General features: G+C 43.9%; 2 protein-coding genes across 5 annotated transcripts in view; one reads left to right on the plus strand and one right to left on the minus strand.

Annotated features, from left to right (window-relative positions):
• The window catches only part of RBMS1 (RNA binding motif single stranded interacting protein 1), a 139,882-nt gene that overhangs the window by 38,076 nt on the left and 77,790 nt on the right, over positions 1-24,016 (plus strand). The window contains exon 1 of one of the 4 annotated variants that reach the window (XM_085227574.1): positions 12,621-12,851. The exons of the other annotated variants lie outside the window; for them this stretch is intronic. Within the exon in view, the coding sequence (XP_085083700.1) occupies positions 12,789-12,851 (63 nt within the window). The 5' untranslated portion in view covers positions 12,621-12,788. Of the gene's footprint in view, positions 1-12,620; positions 12,852-24,016 lie in introns of those variants that run through there. 4 annotated transcript variants of the gene reach the window in all.
• LOC146543989 (uncharacterized) lies at positions 5,672-12,757 on the minus strand. The gene is made up of 4 exons (XM_085228190.1): positions 12,725-12,757; positions 12,229-12,633; positions 11,828-11,944; positions 5,672-10,685 (listed from the first exon to the last, which is right to left on the minus strand). The coding sequence occupies exons 1-4, from the start codon at positions 12,755-12,757 to the stop codon at positions 10,464-10,466; spliced, it is 777 nt and encodes a 258-aa protein (XP_085084316.1). The 3' UTR covers positions 5,672-10,463.

The following is a 24,016-nucleotide window of genomic DNA, read 5'->3' on the forward strand; positions in this document are numbered from 1 at the left end:
GAATTGATTCAGTATCTCAGTGTAATTGATTCAGACCAAAAAGTATCAGCCAGTGTTCTTTACATCATTTGGTTATTGCGCTGCCCATTTGAGTGGATTGTTATTGTTCAGATTCCTTTCTGGTTTGGTAATGGCTGTATTTCACATTAAAGTTCAATGGTTTAATTAAGGAAATGACTGAATAGGAAGTTACTGTAACCATGATTTCAGCTTTTAAAGAAAGATTTGCCGTGCACGTGAGGAAATTTGTAGACTTAAGCTTTTTGTTAAATGTGCAACATCTCCACTGTGCCTCTTAAACTGCTGATACTCAGATAAACTCAGATGGATAAATAACATTTTTCTGCTCTTTGTTAATTTGTTTCCAACCATATAATGCATTGCAGTGTCTTTCTCTGAAGTATGGATTTAAGCAAAGGTGATTTCATTTGCAAATGTAATCGAGATCTCAAGACCAAACTAAGGACATTCAGTGTTTGGAGATGTCTTTTGGAACTGAAATACTTTATATTCTGCTGCTTAAGGCTCTGAGTAGCTGTTTGCTTTCAGTTTTGACTCTGGTCAGGGCTTTGCAGCCTGGCTGCACCCCAGCAGTGCAGCTCTCAGCAGCAGGAGTGATTTCAGGGTTCCTATCTCAGTGCCCAGGTCTATCCAGGGTCCTTGTGCTCTACAGCAGAACTGGGAAACCAATTTATAAAATCTATTTCTTGATCTAGATTTAAACTGTATCAGTTTACTTTTTTCCTCCATAACATAGCCCCATGAGGAGCTGAGCACAGTGAGGCAGTGCCATACTGTCTGCTGGGAAATACGAAACTGGGGAGAGGAGGCTGTGCTGGAGGAGACACCTCGTGGATGGGGGTTGCTCCCAAAGGCACAACTGAGTGAGACTCTGAAAAGCCAGGAGTTCACATCTGCTCCCTGTGACATGTGCCTGCCCTGCCAAAATGTATGTTTATTGGTTTGATCAGCTACTGAATAATTATAGTAGTACAGTAAATAGCATTAAGTTCTATGCGTCATCTGAAGCATGGGGTTTCTCAGCATGAAAAGGCATGACTTGTTTTTGATTTTGTTTTTTTCCCTTTTCAGAGTGCTTATTTTATAGTTTACAGTTCTTACAGTTCTTGAAAAAAGCAAGAAACAGTGCAATAGTCCAGCAGCAGCTGAGATCTGTAGGCAGGGATCACAGAACCATTTCCAGCAGCTAGCAAGGAGCTGGTGATCGCTGTGTGGCTCACTGCCTGGAGCCTCTGCACTGCCAAAGAGCAGCTCTGGTGTTCTGACATCAATTCCTGAATGTTATCAGTCAGACATAATAGAAAATCACTGATTAGACAACTTCAGGCAATTAAACCAACTGTAGCCATGGAATCTAAAATACATAGTGGAGAATATAGATTATAATATCATGTTTTATTTGAAATGAAAATGTTATGGTAATGCATTCTAAAATTAACATTTTTGTTAATTTAAGACAGTCTTTTGTTTTGTTAAGAAAAAAATTAAAGGTTGTCTAAACTGATGACATTTCAAAGACTTAACCTGAACTCTTAGGAAAATAAATAGATTTTTGCAGTATTCTATAGTATTCTATTTTGCACTAAGGGAGCTTAAAGTGAGATACTTACTTTGTGTCATTCTACTCGTATGATCAAATTTTACATTTTGATACAGAATGTGTTTTTTTTTTTTTTTGTTTAAAAACTGTTGAGAAGAATCAGATTGGACTTTGCTTTTCAGTTTTAGTCACTTATATCTCAAAGTTTTAGCTTCTCCTAATTTTCTGTTCCATTGTGTGAATGAGGTGACTTGGTGAAATGTACCAGTCCAGCCAATGTGTGGCCCATGGAATACAGTCACCGGGGGATTCATGCAGCTCTGGCTTTTTTTCACTCCGGCCCAGTTCCTGCAAATTCATGTGCCTGCATGATTTACTGACATGAGCTATCACACTGTACTTCTTCACTAGGAAAAAGGGTTTAGTCTTTCTGAAATTACTGAGTACTGAACTAGATAAAAGAAGCTAAAGTTCTCATGGCAAAAAAAGTTGGTAGTTTTCATGGGCAAATGGTATGAGGAGCTTGCAACTTTCTTGAAATTAGGAAAATGACATAAAGATTTTCATTACACATACCTCTTGTCAATGCATTCGTATGTAAGAATGCTCCTTTTTTTCCAGGTTGCATACATACAAGTGTATAAGTTGTACATATTTTTAAATAGTCTGAGGCAGGGTTAGGAACAACCCTTCTGTAGAATGATTTAGCAACTTTTCTGGAAATGTAATGAGCAAGGGGATTAAAACACAAGCATTTAGGCATATTTAGAGTTTCAGCCTTCTTTTCGTATCTTTTAAATGGTGTGGGTAATTCTGATAAAACTTCTTGAGTTGTGAAGCAGTGGGACCTATTCATAAAACAGTCTAAAATTTCTTGGATGCAAAAAAAAGTGAAAAAATACATTTCACTTTGTGCAGAATCTGATTTATATAACGTCTCAGCTGACATGATCTGACATGTTTGTATGAATTCCTTTGCAAGGCAAAAATGCCTGTAGTTGCAATTTATAGTAATGAGACTGTCTGCTGTAGAGTAACTGATTACAATGAAGGTACAATGAAGGAATAAGTATGTTTGCCCTTCGAAGTCATTAACCTCTCCTCTCTTTGAGAGTACATGTCTGTGTTCTGCAGTCGTGCTATCTGCACGTATCCCAAATCCATCTGTCTGTTGAAACATCTTTTTGTCTGTGCTTTACCAGTATATTTGGCCTAGGTTTTGGCCAATTGAGTTAAATAATATATCTGGCAGATGACTGTGAGAAATACTGCAAAGCTCAATCTGTAATTACACAAACAAATATTCTCATGAAACTTCTCAATGATGTTTAGAACAGTGAGGAGAGAATTGTCTGTCTTAGGGCTGAGAGCAATATTGTGACAGTACTCAGTTGTCTTCATTCAAGCGCTACTGGATTACATCAAGGGCAAGCTGGATAGGGTCCTGAAGTGGGAAGATGTTATTTAGTGGTTGTGATGGAAAGACAACAACAAAAAAATGTAACATATATGCAAGGGTGCATGTTCATGGATTTGTGTCAAAATATATAGAGAAAGTTATCCAATTCTGCCTCTCACTAGATCATCCACTTCCTCCAAGGACCTCATCCTAGAAGGCCCCTGCAGCCACTTGCTGAAATCCTTTTTGTCTTGAAGCCCTTTGAGCGCATTCTGCTAGGAGTTTCCCTAGGCACTGAACCCCATGGGTGTGCAGCTCTGCACAGGAATCCACACAGTCAGGTGGACCACTGTGTGGTCTGGAACTGGAATGCTGTGGGGATACTGTCCTGGGGGAGCTCGGTGCAAAATTCCTTTTGAAGATCCCAGAACTGAGAAAATCTCGGCTATGCAGAGCCTCCAACAGGCGCTGTAATAGGGGAAGATAGGGGAAGGAGCTGCCAAGGCAGGGAAGAACTTCAAAGAATGTTCAAGCTGAGGGCAAGAGTTCAGCCTAATTCCTTTGTTATCTAGACTCTCTCACCCAACTCTGTGCAGCCCATCCGTGCAAAGCGGATGAGTCTGGTTGTGGCAATAACCTCCAGTTCTGGGAATCTGACTGCAAATATCTGGTTGAAAAGCTGTTTGCCAGTGGAAAACGCTCTGAGTACAGTTCCACGGGTAAAGGGAAGCATGCTGTCCTTTATCGCCTGCCATGCACCTTGTGGTGGCCCTGCTGGACAGCTCAACGGCCCAGTTCAGCTCCCTGTTGTGACTGAAAAGAGGAAAGATTTCTGTTAGGTGGCTGAGGTGAATCAGCAGGCAAAAAAAACAAAGGGTTGTGCAGAGGGCCGGAGGCCATGAAGCTTGGAACAGAAGGGGGAACAGAACAGGTTTCCACTTTTTCAGCATCCCCGAGGAATTACATGCAGTGAGTCATTCATAAAGCACAGTGTAAAAGCTTTCATTCTGTGTGAGGCCTGGGACCCATCAGTAAAGCTCCCACTGTCCAGGCCAGGCTCTTGTTCTACGTCTTTGATATATGTCCGTTGATGCTGGCGAACAGGGGTGTGAAATACGGTGATGGATAGCTTGAATCCAACTTGAGGGAACACGTTGGAAACAACTTTAAGAATCTATTTACCAAAATAAATATACAATTTAATTATGATGCCATGAAATATTTTCCCACTATGATTTGTGCTGCTGCCAGCCCATGACACTCAGTATAGAACAATTAGTAAATAACTCTATGAATTACTCCCTGAAATAAATTGTCCTAGCCATCTTGATTAATTTACTGATTACTGAACATAAATATTCAGATCATCTCTGAATTTAAAATTACAGGAACTGAAATGATGCTGCTAATGGTGAATGCTACAAGCACTGAACAGAAATGGAAAAAGTCAACTTACCTGGGGGCTGCTGCAAAAAGCATCATGGAATAAAATCAAGGCTTTGAAGGCCGCTTTAAAAATGTGGTTTTTGATTCTGAGGATAAATGTTGATTATTTTATTCAGTATTGTGTGGTATTGTGTAGCTTGTGCAAATGCAAGTTGCAATTTCAGACCTCAGAGAGGGAGAGCATGTGTTTTAGGGGAAAAAAAGCTGCTTCAGACAGGCTGAGGCTGGAAGGAACCTCTGGGGGCCTCTGGTCCAGCCCTCCGCTCAGTTTGTAGCTTCTTTGGGAAGCCCTAACGCCTGTCAGAGATGCGAGCTGCACCAGATACTCAGGAACAATTATATCAAGGTTTATGTAGATACCTTTATTGCAAAGATACTGCAAATGAGATAAGATTCAATCTCAGATGAATATTTGCTCAACTCCTGTCACATGATCTTGTTTCTTTCCTTCTTGCTCTAAATTAGGTCACTGTAATCAGATTGTGTATTATAAATGAATGTCTTTCTGTTTATACGTGATTATAAAGCAAACTTGCAGGATAAAGGCTATAATTTTGAAACAGATAAAATGGATACGCTGCCTTGAAACCTGCATGGAAATGAGTTTCTCACATCCAGGTGAGATGATAGGAACTGGCACCGCAGGACAGCGCCGTGCTGTCAGCGAGCTCAGGGGATTCTGAGCACGGCAAAGACTTTTGCAGGTCAGAAATGAGGTTAATTGACAGGGAGGTGTGTGAGGGCTGGAAAAATTTGCACAGCACTTGTCAGTAGGTGCGGCTGCCAGTTCCTCACTTGACCACCAGTATTTGTCAAACAAATACAGCAGTACTTCCTCCTAGGGGAAGAAAAAAAATAGCAGGAAGAGTCATCTTAGGACAACAACACTGTTTGGAAAGAGAGGTGTTTTGTGTTTTTGTTCCAAGATGTCAACATGTATGCACCTACTGTACACAGTCTCCAGTCTGGTTCGTCTCACCGCACAGAGAAGACAAGTGCTGTTTGCAGCAGAGGTTTTCCTCGAGCCTGCCTTGTGCTAGTGACAATAACTCCACCCTTTTTGTATCATATTGGAAGTGACTTTTTCTGTCTTTTCCATTTTCCACGATGACCCATTCCTCACTGTGTTATCACCAAATCTGTTTGTAATGCCTAGAGTGTGTGTTTCATTCAAGTATATGTCCCATTTTATAGATGTAGAAAGAACAAATAAGGGTACTATTTTTTATTTTCCATAAGTACAGAGCACTGACAAATCTGGCTGAAGATGTTCCATGCACTTACCAACACAATGGCACACAAAGGAATAAAATTGATATCTGGCTGATTTTTGGTCAGACTTTCCCCTCTAACTACTGCACAGTGATTTATCTTCTTGGTGTCACCAACTGTTCTCCATCTTGAAATATATTTTAATTGTAGATGACCATTAATTTATTTCATTTCTTATTTCTAAGATTCCAATAAGAAGCTAAAAGGTAAGTTCCAGTCTGGCCCTGAATATTTTCATCCAAAAAATTTCCATATATCTAAACTGAACAAGTTGTGGATAGAAAGAACCTCTTTTCCGTTGGAAAACCATCAAATGCAACTCTACTTTAGAACCAAACTAATTCTGAAGTTTTAGAAAAAAAGATTTATTCCCATATTTTTCTTCACCGTTTGTGAATCTTTATATTAAAAATGTAAGTATGTAAAATACATGGAAAAAATTAAACTGTGTAGTCACTGATTGTTTCCTAGAAAATATTTGGCAGATAGGTTTTTGCTTGCATTCCTTCTGTCCATAACTTTACTCCACTCAAAATGTAAAAAACTCACAGAAGTATATCAAAACAAAGAGCTCTTCTTAGTAGCTACATGTTTTAAGTGAAATGATGAACAACTTCCTGCACAGAAAAAAAACCAATATACTTTGTCATTTTGGACTTTATTATTTTTTTCTATAATAAATCTGGCAACTGTTTGCAGACTGTTATTGCTTCATAGCTTCAAATAAGTGCCTGGCACCATTATCTAATGGCAGAATTTAGATCTTTTCGAGTCATTTTAGTTAATTCCACAAATTAAGATTGGATTTTGTCCTGTTTTATTTACCAATTATGAGCAGCTTCCTTAAATTCCTGTTATATAACGATACTTTACAGTAATTCTCCTTCCTACATGTGCTTCCCAGAATATATGAGCTATGTTTAGGAAGGGGGTGTTTGTTTGACAGTGGAAATATTTCTATAAAGTAGCATCTTGTCATGGCTTTCAAAGAATATATAATGCATTCCATAATGTAAAATGCTGGCATGGCATTAACAATAGATTGTGCTGCTCTCTATGTTCATATTCTTAACACCAGTAATCATTGAAGGCATGACAACAATTACATTTAATTGTGCAATTTATGCAGTGTCCTTCCAGGAACATTTAAGGAAGCATGGGAGGAATGAAGTGCAAGCTAAAAGGAATAGGAGGAGTCTAAACATTCCACGGGAAGCACAAACCCAGCGGCTAAAGCAGCAGCATTCAATGTGCACTACATGGAGCAGAGGGCGGGTCTTTGTATCACAGGGAGCTGTTGGATTTGGGGGGGTGGGGAGGGGGGAAAGAAAAGAAAAAAAACAAAAAGAATGCACAAGAAAAACACAACCACACAGCAGAGGTGATGGGAAAATTAAAGAGTTAGGTGGGAGGATTCCCAGGGAGGATGAGTTGATGGGTTCTAATGATGAGTTTATACAGAAATCTGTGATAGTGACTCCGAACTGGTCTTTTATAGTCAGTGATAAAATAGGATTGCTATTTTAGATTCTGACCTGGAATATAAATAATTTGGTATCTTGTTACTAATATTTGAAACAGTACAGCTGGGAAAGATTGTTTATCTCCTCCTTTTTATTCTGATTTTCATGGAGATTCTTTTCTTATTGTTGAATTTACTCCTGTGATTATTTTGAAGACTGGGTCCTTAAACAACAGCCTCTCATTGTGCGTGCAGTACTGTGTTCTTTGCACTTCTGCAGAAGCCATTGCTTCTTAAGAATTTTATTTTTCTACCAAAAAGTTTTTGGTAGAATGTTCATGGCTTTTGTATGTCCCATTTCTACCGACCTTTCCTTTTCTTCCTTACTTAGCAGGATACAGACTTTTTTTTTTTTTTTTTTTAATCTGCATACCTGGAATATTTAAATAATAACAAAGACAATGAGGAGAATATTTATCTCTAAATCAGCTTCCCTTTGTCCCTTTGATCATTGTAAATGCTTTTCTTCTTCTCAGTTCTGAATAGATGAGTTTAATGCTAAAATTAAAAACCTGCTTCTGTGTAATACGTAGCTTCCCATACAGCACCATGAACGCGTTTCAGGAAATGCTGAATATCTCCCAAAGTTCAGCCCTGCAAACCATTTCCTTGCACAGGGCATTTGAATGCATTTTTACATTTCTGTGACTCAGCCTCCAGCCCCCATGCTTTGTATCTTTTTGCATATGACAAGGTGTGATGAGAGTGGATCCTTAACTGAAGGAGGTTGCGCTGAAAAGCTCATAGGTCCTCCAGGTCCATCAGCATGGGGAAATCAGGTGCCCACAATCACCCTTCATTGATGGGGCTTCAGTAGGCCCTGGTGCAGCGTTGCTGGCCCGGGCAGGAGCCAGGTGGCTCAGGACATCCCATCCCATCTCTGATTTTGGGCTTTGCAACAGAACGAAGTTTCCTTTTTAAAGCAGATCCGGGGCTGAGGAGCCATCTATCCTGCAGAGGCAGTGCCCTGTGGGAGCTAACTGCTTCAGTGTGAGCTTGAGATGAAGAAAGGTAGCCGTGGAATTGATTTAGAAGAGAAATGAGGAAGTAGCAGTTTAAATGTGTAGAACTGTTTTTAAAGCAGTAGGTCAGTTTTCCAGTCTACTGTTTGTTAAGATTGACAAATGTTACATGAAAGATCCTTGAGGACTTCTAGTTGTCTCCAGGTTTCCAGAGCAATCTTTCTGTATTTACCCAGTCTGCAAACCTATATTTTTGGACTGAATCTACAAAAGAACAACTAATCACAACATTAGCTCCAAAATGCACCAAATCTGCTCAGCAAGTAGTCTCTGTTTCTAAATAAGCAACTCTGGGTTATTTAGAGAAGCTCTGAACATAATTTGTAGAGACAATTGACGCAGATATTCCTAGCCTTTTGGTCACCTTTTTTCCTTTAGGAACAAAAAGAGCTGCTCCTTTGTAACTAACCAGTCAGTTGCCTGCCAATGTGCAGGGCTGTTCCACAAATGGAACTGCAAAATGAGTAAAACTGAGTCTTCTTTGCAAACAAGGCACGCTTGCGTCCCAGAAAATACGTAGGGGAACTAGTTACCAGTATCTGGAATAAGTATATCACTGTACATCTGAAAAGTGCAGGGAATTACCTAGAACCTTATCTACTTAATCTAAAACACAGGAATTTACACAGAAATCTCAGCAAAAGGTCCCTGTTCATCCATGCCAGTATTCTTCCCCTCCAGCTCGTCTTAATGGCACTCAAGGACAGCCTGCTTCTGCACCTTTAAGAATTCTTTCTTGAGGAGCATCCAGCCTTCCTGATGCAATGTGTATCTTCCACACACTAGAAACTTCCTAGACTGCTTCTTCTGCGCTGTATTGTATTTCCAGCACATATCAGGGAAGTTGAAGTCCTCGATGAGAACAAGGGCTGGCAATTGTGCAACTTCTGCCAGCTGCTTGTAAAACACCTCATCTGTCACTTCATCCTGGTTAGGCTGTGTGTAACAGACCCCCACCAGGATATCTACCTTGTTGGCCCTCCTCCTGATCCTTATCCATAGAGTGTCAACCTTATCATTTCCAGCCCTGAGCTCAACAACACTGAAATACTCTTTTGGCACAGACAGCCAAGCTGCTCCTCTTTCCTTGCATGTCCTTGCCTGTCCTTTCTGAACAGCTTGTAGCCATCCATTGCAGCAATCCAATTTTGGGAGCAATCCCACCATGTTTCTATCGTGACACCAAGTAACATCTTGCCTGCTGCATGGTGGCTTCCAGCTCCTCCTGTTCATTGCCTGTGCTGCGTGCACTGGTGCAGATGCACTTCATTTGATCCCCTTGCCTCACTCCTGTCCTTGCTTTGTTCCCCCAGACTCATCTCTAGAAAGGCACATTTTGTCCCCTTCTTCCTTCATACCTAGTTCATAAGCCTGTCAGCGAGCTTTTCCAGCTCCTGGGCTAGGATCCGTTTCCACTCTGAAGTCCCTTTTAGTAGCCCTCAATCTTCTCTCAGGGAGTTCATCGCTGCTAGCCTGAACTATCAATGAAGGGTAAAGAGCAGAGGGTCAAACCAGACCAGGAAATTTTTTAGTAATGTCTCTGACCCTGGTCCGGAGAGGTGGCAGGTGGCACAAACTTCCCTATGGGTCTGCTCCCTTCAGAAGGGAGTCGCCTACGACAATTACCCTTCTTTCCTTCTTAGCGGAGGCAGCCTTCAGCTGATGTCTGCTGTCCCTTTCCTTCCAGCCATGATGTACAGGGCTTGGCTGTGTCTCGGTGACCTCAGTGTAGGTACCGGAAGGCAGCTGTTACCACTTTTAAGACAAAAGTGGAGTCAGGTTACTCAAGCCTTGGAAAACAAACAGAAAATGTTGATAGGTAGATTAGCATTTAGGATAAGACACCAAGGGTTTTGTCCTGTAAAACTCTATAATGCATTTTCTTATAACAAAAATATATAAGCATAATTTGGTGGTGATACAATAGATGTTTATAGGATTATATTTGCCATGTGTGTTTTTATGGTACATTAGAAAAGACAGCAGGGTGGCGAGGAAGATGTGCCACATACTGAGTCCAGCAGAGGAGAGTTGCACGGGATCATGGGTGGTGTGAGACACTGGTGATGGGGTGGCAGCAGGGCCGGGCTGGGCCGGGCAAGATTGACAGGAAGGCAGCATCTCAGCTGTTGCTTTGAGATGTCCTTGAGCTCCTTTGCACAGCACAGCGTGTGCATCCCTCCTGCTGGCCTGGGCTGTGGGACAGGAAGAGAGGAGAGGAAGCAGGGGGTGACTGGCATTTTATGGAGGTTTTTTCCCTAGGAGGATGAGCTGTGGTTGTTCCAGCTGCTCCAGCCAACAAAGTCCTGATATAGGTGCAGCAGATCGAGGCTTTGTTCCCTCTTCATGCAGAAAAATATGGTTCTTATCCCTCATTTGGGAGTACAGCTTGGAGCAGAAGTATGCACTGCTGTAAGGCAGCGTTTCCATTCTGAGTGTGATTGTGCCATCTGTGACCACGGCCTGTAACAGGTAAGAGTGGTGTATGGATCAACTCCTGTGCTATGCCCAGGGCAGGCATGAGCACACAGCTACATTTCTGTCAAACTAAGCCGCAGGTACACGAGCAGATTAAGCCCATCTAATCTGCTGCTGCCGCCAGAACAAGCAGCCATACCTACCCTCCCATCCCTGCCTGTCTGTGCTCCCGTTTTACCCCCTCCATTGTACCAGCACAAGCTGCAGTGCAGCCACGTGCTGACCAGACAAAGGAAATGATCTGGAGGAAAACTAATCTGATCAGAGGGGAAAAAAAAAAGAAAAAAAGAAAAAAAAAATGTTTCACCCAGAATCAGTTGCCCAGCTGGTGCCTTCCTCAGCAGCCATCCCAAAGAATGCTGCTGTACGGTGTGCATGAAGCTGCCCCACAGCCAGAGTAAGGGCTGCGGCTTTACCCTAACCCAAGCCTCTGTGCCACCGTCTGGCAGCACTGGGAGCCCCAGCAGCGTGTGCTCGCAGCGTGGGGCGGGCAGGCGGCGCCAGCACAGTGCTCACCATGCAGACGTGCCCCAGCGGGCGTTCCAGCAGCAGCCGCTGCCGGGTCACGTTATGGGGCTGCTGCCTGCCTGGCCCGGTGCTGGCAGCCCTCAGCCGTGCTGAGGAGCCGAGGCTGAGCTGAAAGAGATCCATTTTAGGACGCGAAAGAGGGAAAAAAAGGAAAGTTATGCAGAATGTCATCTGCCAAGGGGCAGCACTTTGCGTACTGTGGTGGCAGCAATACAGTGGGATGCCAAACTATTTGGTGATTGTTTCTAGTTACAGTACAGGTTATGGTGTTTGTAAATAGAAGCGGGGTGCTACATGAGTAGCAGAGAGCTACCTGGCAAGTCTTTGGTTTTTCTCAGCTGTTTCCCTTTGTAATTCATGTGAGTGTGAGATTGGGGCCACATCTCTATTAGAAAGAGGAAGAACCAGAAGGTGCTCGGTGGTGCCGTCTGAGCAGTGCTGCTGGCAGTGGCCAGGGCTCAGGGCCTGACAGGCCCACAGCTGTGGGCGGCTGCAGGGCTGCACTGCGGCACCGTGATGTGAGCAAGGCAGGGGGACAGAGGTGAGCCCGGCAATCCCTCCTCCCGCATGGCTCTTTCTTTCAGCTTCCCTCTCTTCACCTCATAACTGCACTGCTTCCTAGACTTGGATTCTGGGAAGAAATCAGAGTTCTCCTCTACTTCTGCAGGAGCCTCCACGAGGGCTGTGACCGGATGTTCCCCCAGCTGCATTCCTGTCTGCAACAAAGCAAAACTTTTGAGTTACATATTCCTGTTTTTACTGCGCTAGGAGCAATCTGGTCTCCCCAGAGGAACCGCGGGGTTACGTGGACCCTGAGCTCCCTCCCACCCCTGGGAAGCCCGGACACTTCGATTGGGGGAGGGTGGGGGGGAGGGAGAAGGGGTGAGGGGGAAAAGGCCCATTCGTTGTATTTTTTCCCCCAGAAGAGCAGCTGGAAGAGCCAGGGCTGGGGGCACGGGCACCGTCTTGGAGGTCAAAGCCGGGGTTGAGCCGCGCTCACCCCACCGCGGGTCCGCGGCGGAATGCGCGGCACGCGGGGCCGGGCGCAAGTTGCATTCCGCCGCGGTCCCGCCGCGCCCCCCAGGCGCAACCATTGCGCTCCGCGGGGGCGCCCCCACCGCGCCCGCCGCCCCGCGCCGCCCGGGGGCCGCGCCCCGCTCCGTTCCTCGGACCCGAACCCGCGCCGCCGCCGCCGCCCGCGCAGCCGCGGGGGTGGGGGGCGGGCGCCTCGTCCGCTCCGCGCTTCCCCGCTGCGGTTGGGCTCGTTCGTTCCCTCCTTCTGGGCGGTGGTTGAGGCCGGCGGGAGGTGGGATCGGCCGAGCCGGGGAAGCCGCCGGCGGTCAATGAGCGCCCGTTGATGGCAGACTGGGCGGCCGCGGCGGGGTAGGGTCGGAGCGGAGCGGAGCTGAGCGGGGCGGGGGACCGGGGGGGACGCGCGGCAGCCGCAGCCGGAGGGAAGGCACGGAGGCGGGGAGAGCCCTGCAGCCCCGCCGCGCCGCAGCCCGGCGGCCGCCAAAGTTGCTCCCCATCTCGAGGGGCGGCCGGGGATCAGGCGGGGCGATGATCTTCCCCAGCAGCAACAGCAGCGCGGCGGGCGGCAGCCGGACGCCTTATAGGAAGCAGGTAAGGGCGGCGGGGCTTCGTGGTACCCCCACACCCGCTTTTACACACACACACACACACACACACATGCACATACTTTTTTTTTTTTCCGTTGGGAGGGGGTGGTGACTGTCGCTGCTCGCTTCTGCAGAGCTGGGCTTTGCAAAAAGAACCCCACTTCCAACCCACCCTAAGTCCCGTACGAACTGCGCCGTGACCTTGCCGAACGCCGAGCCCCGAGCCCCGAGCAGAGGCCTTCGCCGGGTGACCTTAGCGGTCGGGCCGGGCGGCTGCGGGCCCCGCTGGGCTCGGCAACAAGTGACAAAAGCCCTGCTCCGTGTCGGAACCCGCTGTAAAGCGAAACTTGGAGCTGCCCAAAAGGTTCAGGCGCCGTTGTTGCTCTCATGCAGCCTCTCGAGAGCCGCCGGCGCAGGCAGGCTTTCCCCTTCTCTCCCATTTGAAGTACACAAGGGAAATCCTGTGACATTTTCTGGGCAGACAGAGCGTCCTGATAAACTCGGGGCACTCGAATCTATCGAGCTGTACTGAGAGAAGCGTTTTGTTGGTTGGTTGCTTGTTTAGCAGCTGGAAATAAAACAGCCAAAGTGCAGCCTTACTGGGCCAGTGGTTCTTCAGCCACGTTTTTAACTTTTTTTTTTTTTTTTTGCCTCGAAACGTTGTTAAGGTCCTAATGTTAATAAGAAACCATTTTTTCATTGAATCTTCGGTATTTTTAAAGTACTCCGCTTTCAAGCTCTGTAGTTACGTCCCAAGGGGTGAAGGGAGGAGAGGTCACAGCCGACACGGCTCATCGAGCGCTCCGCGCAGCGCTGCTGCCAGGTGGAGGCACCTCCCGGCCCGCGCTGGCTGCGGCGGCTGAGCTCGGGGCCGAGCTTGGAGCGCACCCGCCCCGTGCGGGAGGCCCTCGGCCGTGGGTCGCGGTGGCATCGCTCCGTGGACACGCACGGCGAGCCGCCAGCTTAGTGCTGCGGGCTGGGTGGAGAGAAAGTTGGGCTGCTGGGTTCACCGGGACGGCTTACAAAAATTGTGATTTTCTTTCTCTTCCTCCCCCGTTTTGTAGAAATATCTTTTCGATAAGAATCGCGTGGATGTTATCTCAGCGGCACCCTGCCGATGCTGCGAACAGTGTGCGGTGTTATCTCTGTGTCTTGTGCTTGAAGTGTTCAAGTCCATGCGTAATAAAACACGCTCATTGTGTGCGCCGGTTTTGGTTTGTTTTCAATAAATGCCCCGGCTACACCCACGCGGACGATCTCGCCCGGCGCTTCGGCATACTTTGTACATGAAGGCAGTTCCGCCGATGCCCCCCCGGGGCCGCTCGGTGTAGGGCCGGGGCGCGGCCGCGGGGCCGCTGGCTGCCCGCCGTGCTGCAGCGCGCTGATAAGCGCTCCGCTCTGCTCAGTGCCCTCCTTGGATTCAGCGAGCTGAAAGGGCTGCCTGAATCGGAAAAACAAACAGAGCCTTTTATTCTTTCAATAGGCAGAGAAAGAAATGAATGCGGGGGTATTATGTGGTCTTAAGACCCCGGGCACCAAAGGTTTCTTTTGTTAGCGTGTAGCCATTCTCCACTCAAACACTTCCTACACAAGGAGCCGGGCCTGCGCCTTTCTCCGTTTAAGTCCCTGGAAAACTCCCATTAACTTCATTCATGTAGACCGAGGTCGTATAAAGATTGACTTTCTGATCTCCCTTTCACTCAGACTTCACCTGTAGAGGCGAGCTGCTGTCAGACAATGCTGAGCAGCGTTATAAGCCTAATTTTTTCATCATTTCCCGGTAATTAGAAATAGTCCAGATTAAGTCTTTGCATCTCTGTGTAACCCGTATTTGACAATTGAATTATAATTGTATTTTAGCCTAAGAGACTGGATGCAGTTAGTGCAAGAAAAGTAGCTGAGAGGAGCAGCTATGTGGCAGACCCAAGTATGGGAACTTGGGGGGAAATGGGTAATTTAAAAATGAAACCAAAATATTTTGAGCAGTTTGTGTCTCGTTGTTTGTATTGTAACATATATGGTGTCAGAGTGGTGGAAAAGCACGTCATTTTTAGTGTTCTCCTGTTATGTTCTAAACAGTCTGCAGCATATTCAGGTAGCTTAATACTGGATACTGTGTTGAAAGGGTGAGCTATTTGCTGGTTAAATGCACTGTAAAACTCTCAGTTTAATTTAAGACACTTTAATGTGAAATTCTGCCTTCATTTAACATACTGATTGACTTCTGGTGAGCTACAGTAGGTCGAGAGTGTTGCCCATACTCTGTTTCCACAAAGAACTCTGTTTTATTTTGTAAACGAATCGGTGCTAACGCTGCTGTGCTCATTATCTGTTGCTTTGCAACTCAGGCATACAAGAGTCAGTAGGCATTCTTGGTTTGGAGTCAGAAGCAATGAGGTAGTGCCTGATCTTTTTCTGAGCTTTAGAGTAAGAATACCAAATTATGGTCTCCCTACTTGTATTTCTAATAGGGCATATTATAAAAAATAATCAAACTCCTGCTACGCTGGTGGTATAAATTAAGCATGGTTGAAATGAGTAGCAGCTCATCTGATAGTTTCCTTGAAATGCAGATTCAGGTCACCTTAAAGCCCAAAGCCCATGCAGTACCTGCAGTAACAGCCTATCATAGTGCTCGTGGCCATGCGTCCTCTCTGAACAAGGTAGGTGTAATCTAATAGCTCTGCTCGCAAGGTTACGCGAGTTATGCAAAGAATGCACATGTGTGCATCCGCACGGCCAAGGCAGCGCCGCAGTGCCCGGCATCCTGCTCAGCCTGAGCCGTGCTGGGCTCCCTGGCTGCGGCCTGCTCCCGCCTTTGGATTCCCATGGAAATCAGGAGGCGCTGCTCCCAAGTAAATATTTCCACGCACTGTAAAATTATCATAAATAGGAAAACGAGGCTTTCTCCTGCCATCTGCTCCTTGCATCCAGCAGCCACGTTACTGCGGCACCGTGCAGTGGGGCTCCTTGGGGGGCACAGAGCAGGCTGCCCACTAACAGTGCTGCTGTCGCCTTGTGGTGGGCATCCTATTTATCTCCCCAATGAAAGTAGATTTACATAGTTTGCTGCTTTCAAGCAGATTAACTGGGTGTAGCTGCACGTGAGGAATTTAACACTGATTTAGTGTTAGGCTTGTTTGAAGGAGTATACAAAGCTGTTGGTTAATCTTTTCACAAGGCTCTGTTAACATTAGGCACTGTGCCACAGGCCGGGTTTTGTTCGAGGCTGAAGGTTCAGGTGGGTTTCCAAAGGGGGCTGAGTGGAGAAAGCTTTGGCTGATCTTAGGGTAAAAACGTGGATGACATTTTAACTGTATGTGTAGGTTTATAGTACGGAGCAGCTACACGTGTAATTCATCATTTCAGTTTCCCGCATGGTGTGTGGTGTCTGTTTGAGGGACGTAACCTCATTAAACTTGCCGTGGCCATAATTCAGAACACACAGCTCCGAGGAGCAACGAGACTTGACTGCCCAACATGGCACCTGTGAGGCAGGTCCTGTCCCCCTGTTGCTGGATTCCCCCCATTGCTGGGTTCCCCCTTTTCATTTGGAACTGTAAGAATTTGTTACTTTGCTTCATCAGCTTGCACTGGCTGGGTATGTTTCCCTTTAAATGGTATGCAGTGTATACAGCCTACCTTGGTTTAAGAAGACTCAACTTTATGTTAAGTATCAGCTATTTAGAGTGTACAAGTGTGTTTCTAAGATTTTTTTAAATAACTGCTTTATTCTCCAGGGAGCAAAACTGCTCAGTCAGTGGGTTTCTATACTTGTAAGTCAAACGTGAATGAAAGAAATAAAAGGAAGCACCTTATCTTGTCAGGCATGATGGTACAGATGATGAAAAGCGATACGTTTGTCTTATCTGTATTTGGCAACTTAAAGTTTTTGTTTAGGATTTCTAACAGGGTAAATAGTACGTTTTTATCTGTTTGGAAGTTTAAAGTTCGTATCTTTGTCATTAAGCTTCACGTGGAAGGGAAAATGGAAGGCTGGGCCCCGAACATCTACTGTTTTCTTTTGGGTTCTTTTTTTTTTTTTTTTTTTTTTTTTCCTGAAACTTACCACTGTTAAAAAATAAAAATAAATAAATAAATAAATAAAAAGTGCTTGAGTTAACACATTTCCGAAGGGTTAGGTCCTTTAAATTAGGATTACTGGTGGGGTGGAGAGGGGAAGGAAGGGAGGGGAAAAGCCTTTCCCAAGAGCTGGAGATGGCTCCTAAAACATCAGCACAGCACTGCAATCGAGTTAATAACGATAGTAGTTTGACATGCTTTTGTTTTTATCAGGTAACAACAAGAAAAGATAGTTGTTTGAGTCAGCATTTTTTCCATCTCTGAAGCTTTCATTAAAACTGATGTTTGTTTGTTCAGTGAGATGGAGTATAACAAAAGAAGTCAGTGAAGAACAGGAACTTTTTAACTTCTTCCCTCCCGGCTCTATTCCTGGCTCTTGTAGGTGTTTTTCTCTGTTTCTACATCAGATTATTTCTAAAAGATCTCACTTAGAGGTCAGTATGAAGGCATATAAAGCTGTCTACCTATTGAAGAGGTACGTGGAGGTGTTTTGATCTTGGCTGGAGCACTTTGGTCAGAAGATTTCTAGAAAGCCAACAGAACCACATTTGAATGCCTCCACGAACCTCGTTTAAGTAATTGTTACTTATTTTGCATACGTTTCAGAATTGCAGTGCATTGTGGTAATTATAGCAGCCCTGCTGAAGCCACTGTATTTGCAGCTTCCTGATGCAACAGGAAAGGGAAGGGATGAGTTACAAACCGGGGAGAACCGTGGGGGAGAACCACGTGCTAGATAAGCACAAGCCGCCTAACCCAGCAACTTAGCAAAACAGATACACCACAAAAAAATCATGTGCTATAGGGGCTGGTTGCTGTGATTAGCAGGGTTTGGCTCTGCTTTCCTCCAGAGACTGTAGTTACACTAGAGGAGCTGCAGCTGTGCGCTGACACACAATGGCTTTAAACTGCAGTTGAAGTAACTGTGCTGGGGGGAGATTGCTTTACACAAACACAAAGATGCTTAAGGTTTGTGCCAGTGTGAATTAAATTTAGTAGTGTTTATTACTGTTTGCGTAAATTGATTTTAACAGTAAAGCCTTATACCCATACACTGAGATGCGCAGGTTTAAAAATATCTAGCAAATGTTTTGGAACATGATAAGCTCTTTAAAAGAGAAGTGCAGTTCCAATGTTCCAAAAGTTTTTTTTTTTTTTTTTCTGAATTTGTGTTGTAGCATGATACATCAACTCTTTTGTCTGTTGCAAGATCAGTGCTAGTAATTACAAATATATAATATTAACCAAAAAACCTCCTTGTTCATGTATCCTCATAAAAGCAGTGCCATTCACTTAACCGTACTAGTTTAGTGAATCACTGATCTGTGCCTTATTCATGTAAAGTGATCTGCTTCAGAAAGATGTGTCAAATAGAGTGGGTGTTTGGGTAGAACTTGTTAGCTTGGTAGAACTGCAGAACTTGCAGAAGTTTGCAGTGGGAACAAACAATGCTTTGTTCCGTGCTGCCCAATTTGGGCCTGATTTCCCTTGGTTGCTTGATTGAAAAGCAGAAGAAAGAGCTGTGCCAGGTGAGCATTGAGCTTGATCTCACCTGAAATCTCCCTATTCGTGGAATGAAGCATTTTATGTCAGCAACTAAATATACATAACTTTATCATTCATTCTTTTTCTTGACAGTGTCTCTTATTGACAGTGACCCCTTCACAAGCTATTCTGAGCAGCTTATCTGTTTCTCCATTTAGATAAGGGGATTTCTTTATTTTTATTACCTTCTATTATTTTGTTTTTATTTCTGAGTCTCCTCTACCATATGGTTCTTTGCTTGAATAAAGTGGAAATGCGATTCCATAGGTTAACTACATCTGGGTACTACAGCATAATGGTGTTAGACTTCAGTCCTCTCAGATATCTGAGATCTGTGTGGTGCTTTCATTTTTAGTGTCCCTACGGAGTGCAGCTCTTGGATAGGAGTTTGGATGGCAGTTGCAGTGAGCATATCTCTAAAACTCTGAAGTGATGTTCTTGTACTCGACTCCTCCTAGATGATTCAGAGTCCTGCTGTAAAGCTTGTCTAACCCACAGTACCATATCAGTTAATGCTTGCCAGCGCAGTAATCTGAAATTACTCAAAACACAGAGGTAGGTGAGGGTAAAATCAAATGTAAGTAAGTCCACATTTACAGACCTCCAGACAAAAAGTGGAAGATTCTTAAACTTGGTGAAGAGAAAGAAGGCAAAACACTGTAGTCTAGAGCAGGAAAGTTTCCTTTACCTTGTATGTAGCACTGCAGCAGACGACTGCCAGTCTTCCCAGCGCCAATCTAGTTATTGTGCAGCCCCAGTCCCTCAGGTTGAATTCAGAGAAGCCTCTGATTTTAAGACTCTCTATGTCCTTTTGTACTTGAAACTCATTTTGAGGTTAAGGGGTAGAGGATTATGTTGGTCTTTTAAGTCAGTAAAGGGTTATTCAAGCATCTTTCACTAGATCTGGGTGGTTTTGTTTCTGCTTGGGCAGTGCTGGTGTCCCTGAGGCACAGCCAGGTGCAAGGCTGCCCCCCGGCTTTGAGCACTCTTCTGCCCAGCTCTAAGGGGACAGCTGGCGTGTAGCAAAGGAGGTTGGGCTTTCATGCTGTGGTGGATGAATTTCAAGTTTTAGAGTGGTGTTTTTCTTTCTCCTACCTCTATGCATAATTTGCTAATAGTGCTTTATACTGTTTTGTAAGAGGAATTTTCTCTTGGCTCCTGTTGGTGGCCAGGAACACCTTGTGTGAGTCCAGGAGGGCAGCTCCCCCACCAAATAAATGCAGGCTTTGGCAGAGCTGGGCAAACAGTTGTGCACATTTCTGTCCATGTAGAAGCAACCACCAGCAGGCTGAGGTCCTTTGAAGTGTTTAGTGGTCTGTGTTCCAGACGAGTTCAAGCAGAGGTCTGAAAATGTGTGTCTGAGTTTTAAGACACTTGCATATGCCATCGTGTATTTACTTACCCAGTGGTGCCACTGGCTGTGGTGAGGCTGCAGATGTGAATAAGTGCTTATTGAGACAGAGAATCAGAAGACCTTTGAGTTCTTCTCATGAGAAACCTGAGATGAATGGTTGGTGTATCCGGGGTCAGTATTAGACTGACAGTCAGCAGAATCAAATGGTATTTAAATTGCTTTAATATTATTCCATCCAATCTACTTGGCTTACATGATCCCCATTACAGTAGTACTTAGACTTATTTAAAAATGCTTCTGTGTAATTTGGAAAAAACATTTGAGTTAAGCAGTTCTATTAAATACTTAGCTTCTAACCTCTGAAACAGTGACAGTTTTCGGCCTTTTTTCAGCATTCTGAAAATGTGGCTCTGGATGCTACTTATGAGAAATGCTTACCTAAACCAGATTATTTCAAAAACATTTCTACAATGTTTAGCTTAAACAAAAAGATAGATAAGTAATCGTTTAGTGTCTTAGGGCAACAGTCCTTCCAGTGCGTATGCATGTGTGTAAATATTTCAGAACTGGAGAATTTTTAAAAGGAAAACAATAGCAGTATTCTATGGTACTGAGAAGCTATGGAGTATGCTTAAAAGCTTGAGTAATTTTAATGGTGAAAAATATCAAGATGTAATCCATTATGTAGAATATCTGTTCATTAAAAGTTCTGGTGAACTTCAAGGCATATTGTGGCACTAGCAGAAAAATGCAGTGATTTTCTTCCACTCCTACTAATGGTACTCCGCAGTCTCGTGAAGCATAATGCAAAATGGAAATGGTTAAGGAAGTCATGAATTATTTCAGCATTCTGTTGGTATTTTAATTGCTATAGTGACAAAATCAGGTTAACTCTTGGACCAGATTTTGTCACATTGCCAACATACTGTTCTTAGGTCTATCAAGCACAGCTGAAAATTGGCTTAGTCATTAGAGAAGGCACTTTGTCTTTTCATGTAACCATTCCTTACATCTTATGATCAGCTGATGAGAGTACCTGGCTCTGAAGCTCTTGATCCCTTTGTTCTTTCAGGTTTATAGAATCATACAATGGCTTAGGTTGGAAGGGTCCAACCCCTGAATGTCGAGTGTTTCACTTGCCACTGTTGTTTCAGTGTTATTAACATATGGCTTTGTATTCCAATATACAAAATGATGGAATTAGCCTTTGATTTTATCCTTCAATCAAAAGATGCTTTTCTCTATGTGTGTGACTGTTCCCCGTGAACTTCTTCCAAAATTACAGAATCCCCTAGTTTTCCTTCTCCACATTTTTCCTTTTCTAAAGTTCTGTGTTCAGTCATTGTCTTGGTGATGCTAAAAGTGCAAGGTCAGCCACACCTATAAAGGTTATTCAGGGACACTACAGTACAGTAGGGTACTGACATAAGTTCAAATTGCATTGTCTTGTCAAAGACATTTTGGATAATCTTAGGTAAACCATGTTGGATTGACTCTTCAAAAGGTATTTGATGACGATGGTTTTCCTACTTCCCATAGATCTTGTTCAGAAATGTAGTAAGATGTTAAAGTGGGTCAGTTATTACTGTAATTGGGCTTAATATTATAATTATTGGGCTTATTAAATAGCTTAATATAAAAAAAAAATTGTATCCATATATATGAACTCCCACACACGATCATACATACAGATGTACTTTTCATTATAGAATGATCGTAGAGTCACAGCATGGCTTAAATTGGAAGAGACCTTTAAGATCATCGAGTCCCAACCCCTGCTGTGGGCTGGTTGCCACCCACAAGCTCAAGCTATCCAGAGCCCATCCAACCTGCCTTGGGCACTCCAGGGAAGGATATCTGCAGCTGCTTTGTGTCAGGGCTTCACGACACTCTCAGCAAGGATTTCTTCTTAACATCTAACCCAAATCCCCCCTCGTTTAGTTGAAATCAATTCCTTCTTGTCCTATCACTATCAGGCAATGTTAAAAATTGGTCCCCCTCCTGTTTTTAAACTCCTTTCAAGTACTGGAAGGCCACAATGAGTTCTCCACGAAGCCTTCTCCAGACTGAACAAGCCCAGCTTCCTCAGCCTTTCTGTGTAGGAGGAGATGTTCCAGTCCTCTGAACAGATCTGTGTCTCTTATCCTGGGGGCCCCAGGTCTGGCTGCAGTACCACAGATGGGACTCATGAGAGCAGAGCGAGAGGGACAGTCACCTCCCTTGCCCTGCTGCCACCCCTCTGTCGATGCAGCCAAGGCTACTGTTGGCCTTCAGAGCTGTGAGAGCATATTGCTGGCTCTTGTACAGCTTTTTGTCCACCAGGACCCGCAAATCCTTCTCTGCAGGGCCACTCTCAATGACTTCTTCTACCAGTCTGTGCACATATCTGGGATTGCCCAGACCCCAGTGCAATACCCTGCACTTAGCCTTGCTGAACCTCATTTAGTTTTAAGTCAGTCTTCTAAAGCTCAAGATAAGGCAGATTACTCAGAGTTGTAAAACTTCATGCTCAAATTCTGCTCATCATTTGCTGTGTGAGTAGTTTCTTCACAGTCTATGTGAATGTTCACATGAATACTCTTATTGATATTTCCAGATTAATAACAATGACAGAATTCATTTTGGCAAGGAATTAGACTGGTAGAACTGCCTAGAACTCTACTTTTAAAAAGAATATATTGTTTTTCTCTTAGTAGTAGGCTTCTTTTCTAAGCAGAAGTTTAGTGTGCAGTAAGGCAGAGTCCAGACATTGAAATAGTGCTCAGAACAGGAATAATTCCTTCAAGTTCCAGGGTCTAGATTTTGCACATTTTTTAATCCAGGTAGTTGTAGTGGTTCTGTGGCCTCATCTCTCCTGCTAAAAGACCTCATATTTTTCCCTTCTTAGTGAGGCTTCCCATTTTAATTCTGTTGTCCCATTTTAATTCTGAATTCCAATTGAATCACATATTCTTAAATGTTTCAGTTTATTCTTCTAGTGAATGTAAGGTGCACTCCAAATTCAGTTTACTGGGACTAATGTGGCAAACTAATAATGGCTTACAAGATTATTAGCATTAAACATCCAAAAATTGTGAAGATTGATTAGATTGACATAGGTAGGAGCTGAATATTCTGATTAAAAATATTATTTATTGAAATTGTGCACATAATAGAACAATGCTGAAAGCAGTTGTTCAGAACAGTATTTGTGCAAGAAGTAGAGGCAAATGATTGATTTTCTTAAAATGTTTGCTGTTAGCCTGGAGATACCCTTTTGTTACAGTACTTAAGAGCTGATCATTAATTTGGAGTATTTTCTTTTATCTGCAATTTTTTGATGTGTTCGGAGATGAGATTCCTCCACTGAATTCTTGTGCTGAGGAGTGGAACGCAATGACTGTGTGGATGGACCAGGCTTTGTGCCCAAATGGCATAGTTTATTTCTGACTTGTGTTTGACGTCTAAGTGTTCATCAGCCGTTTCCAAAGCACCAGACACTGTTCAAGTGAAACAGCCCCTTCCAGAAACTGAGGCTGCTGCACACAGGTGCTGCAGTTGTTTGTGCCAGCTGGGCTCATACACAGCGCACGTGTGTCTAAATATGCTGGTGAGTGCTGGAGGCACTGCCTGCTTCCCTTCTGCAGTTGGAGCCATAATTCTTTGTATGTTTGAGCTATACTATTATCTGTGCTGCCAGGACCACTCGATCTTGGCTGTGGAATTCCTCATGTATTTAGTGTTGTATTAGCAGTACATCTGGAAGTCTTCCTAGGTGTTAGCTAATTCTCCTAATTTTCATTTCAGAATTAACAACGATCTGCAGTGTCTGAGTGATTCATTATGCAGGCAGACATTCACCCAACAGCTATTTGGAATGTTGCTTCCTTTAACTTAACACACAGCAAAGAACACTATCCTGTGCTTGTTCAGTGTACAGTTGCTAAACATTTGTAATTTAACTTGCATACTAAATTTTGTGATGGAATCATTAATTGTCATGAACTATGATGTCGCCGACATTTTAATTTTAAGTCTGTGTTATATTGCTTGAGTTTCAGATGTCTGAATTAAATTTCTTAACCACTTAAAATCATTTTCCCCCTAGAACTGAAAGCTGGTCACATGAGTTATTGGAATTTACAAAGTGTGTGTGTGTATATATATGTTTATCTCTTAGTTCAAAGCAAGAAAGAGGTTTCAAATTA

The sequence above is a fragment of the Meleagris gallopavo genome, chromosome 7 (assembly GCF_905368555.1).
Source record: "Meleagris gallopavo chromosome 7, MGAL_WU_HG_1.1, whole genome shotgun sequence".
Taxonomy (NCBI): domain Eukaryota; kingdom Metazoa; phylum Chordata; class Aves; order Galliformes; family Phasianidae; genus Meleagris; species Meleagris gallopavo.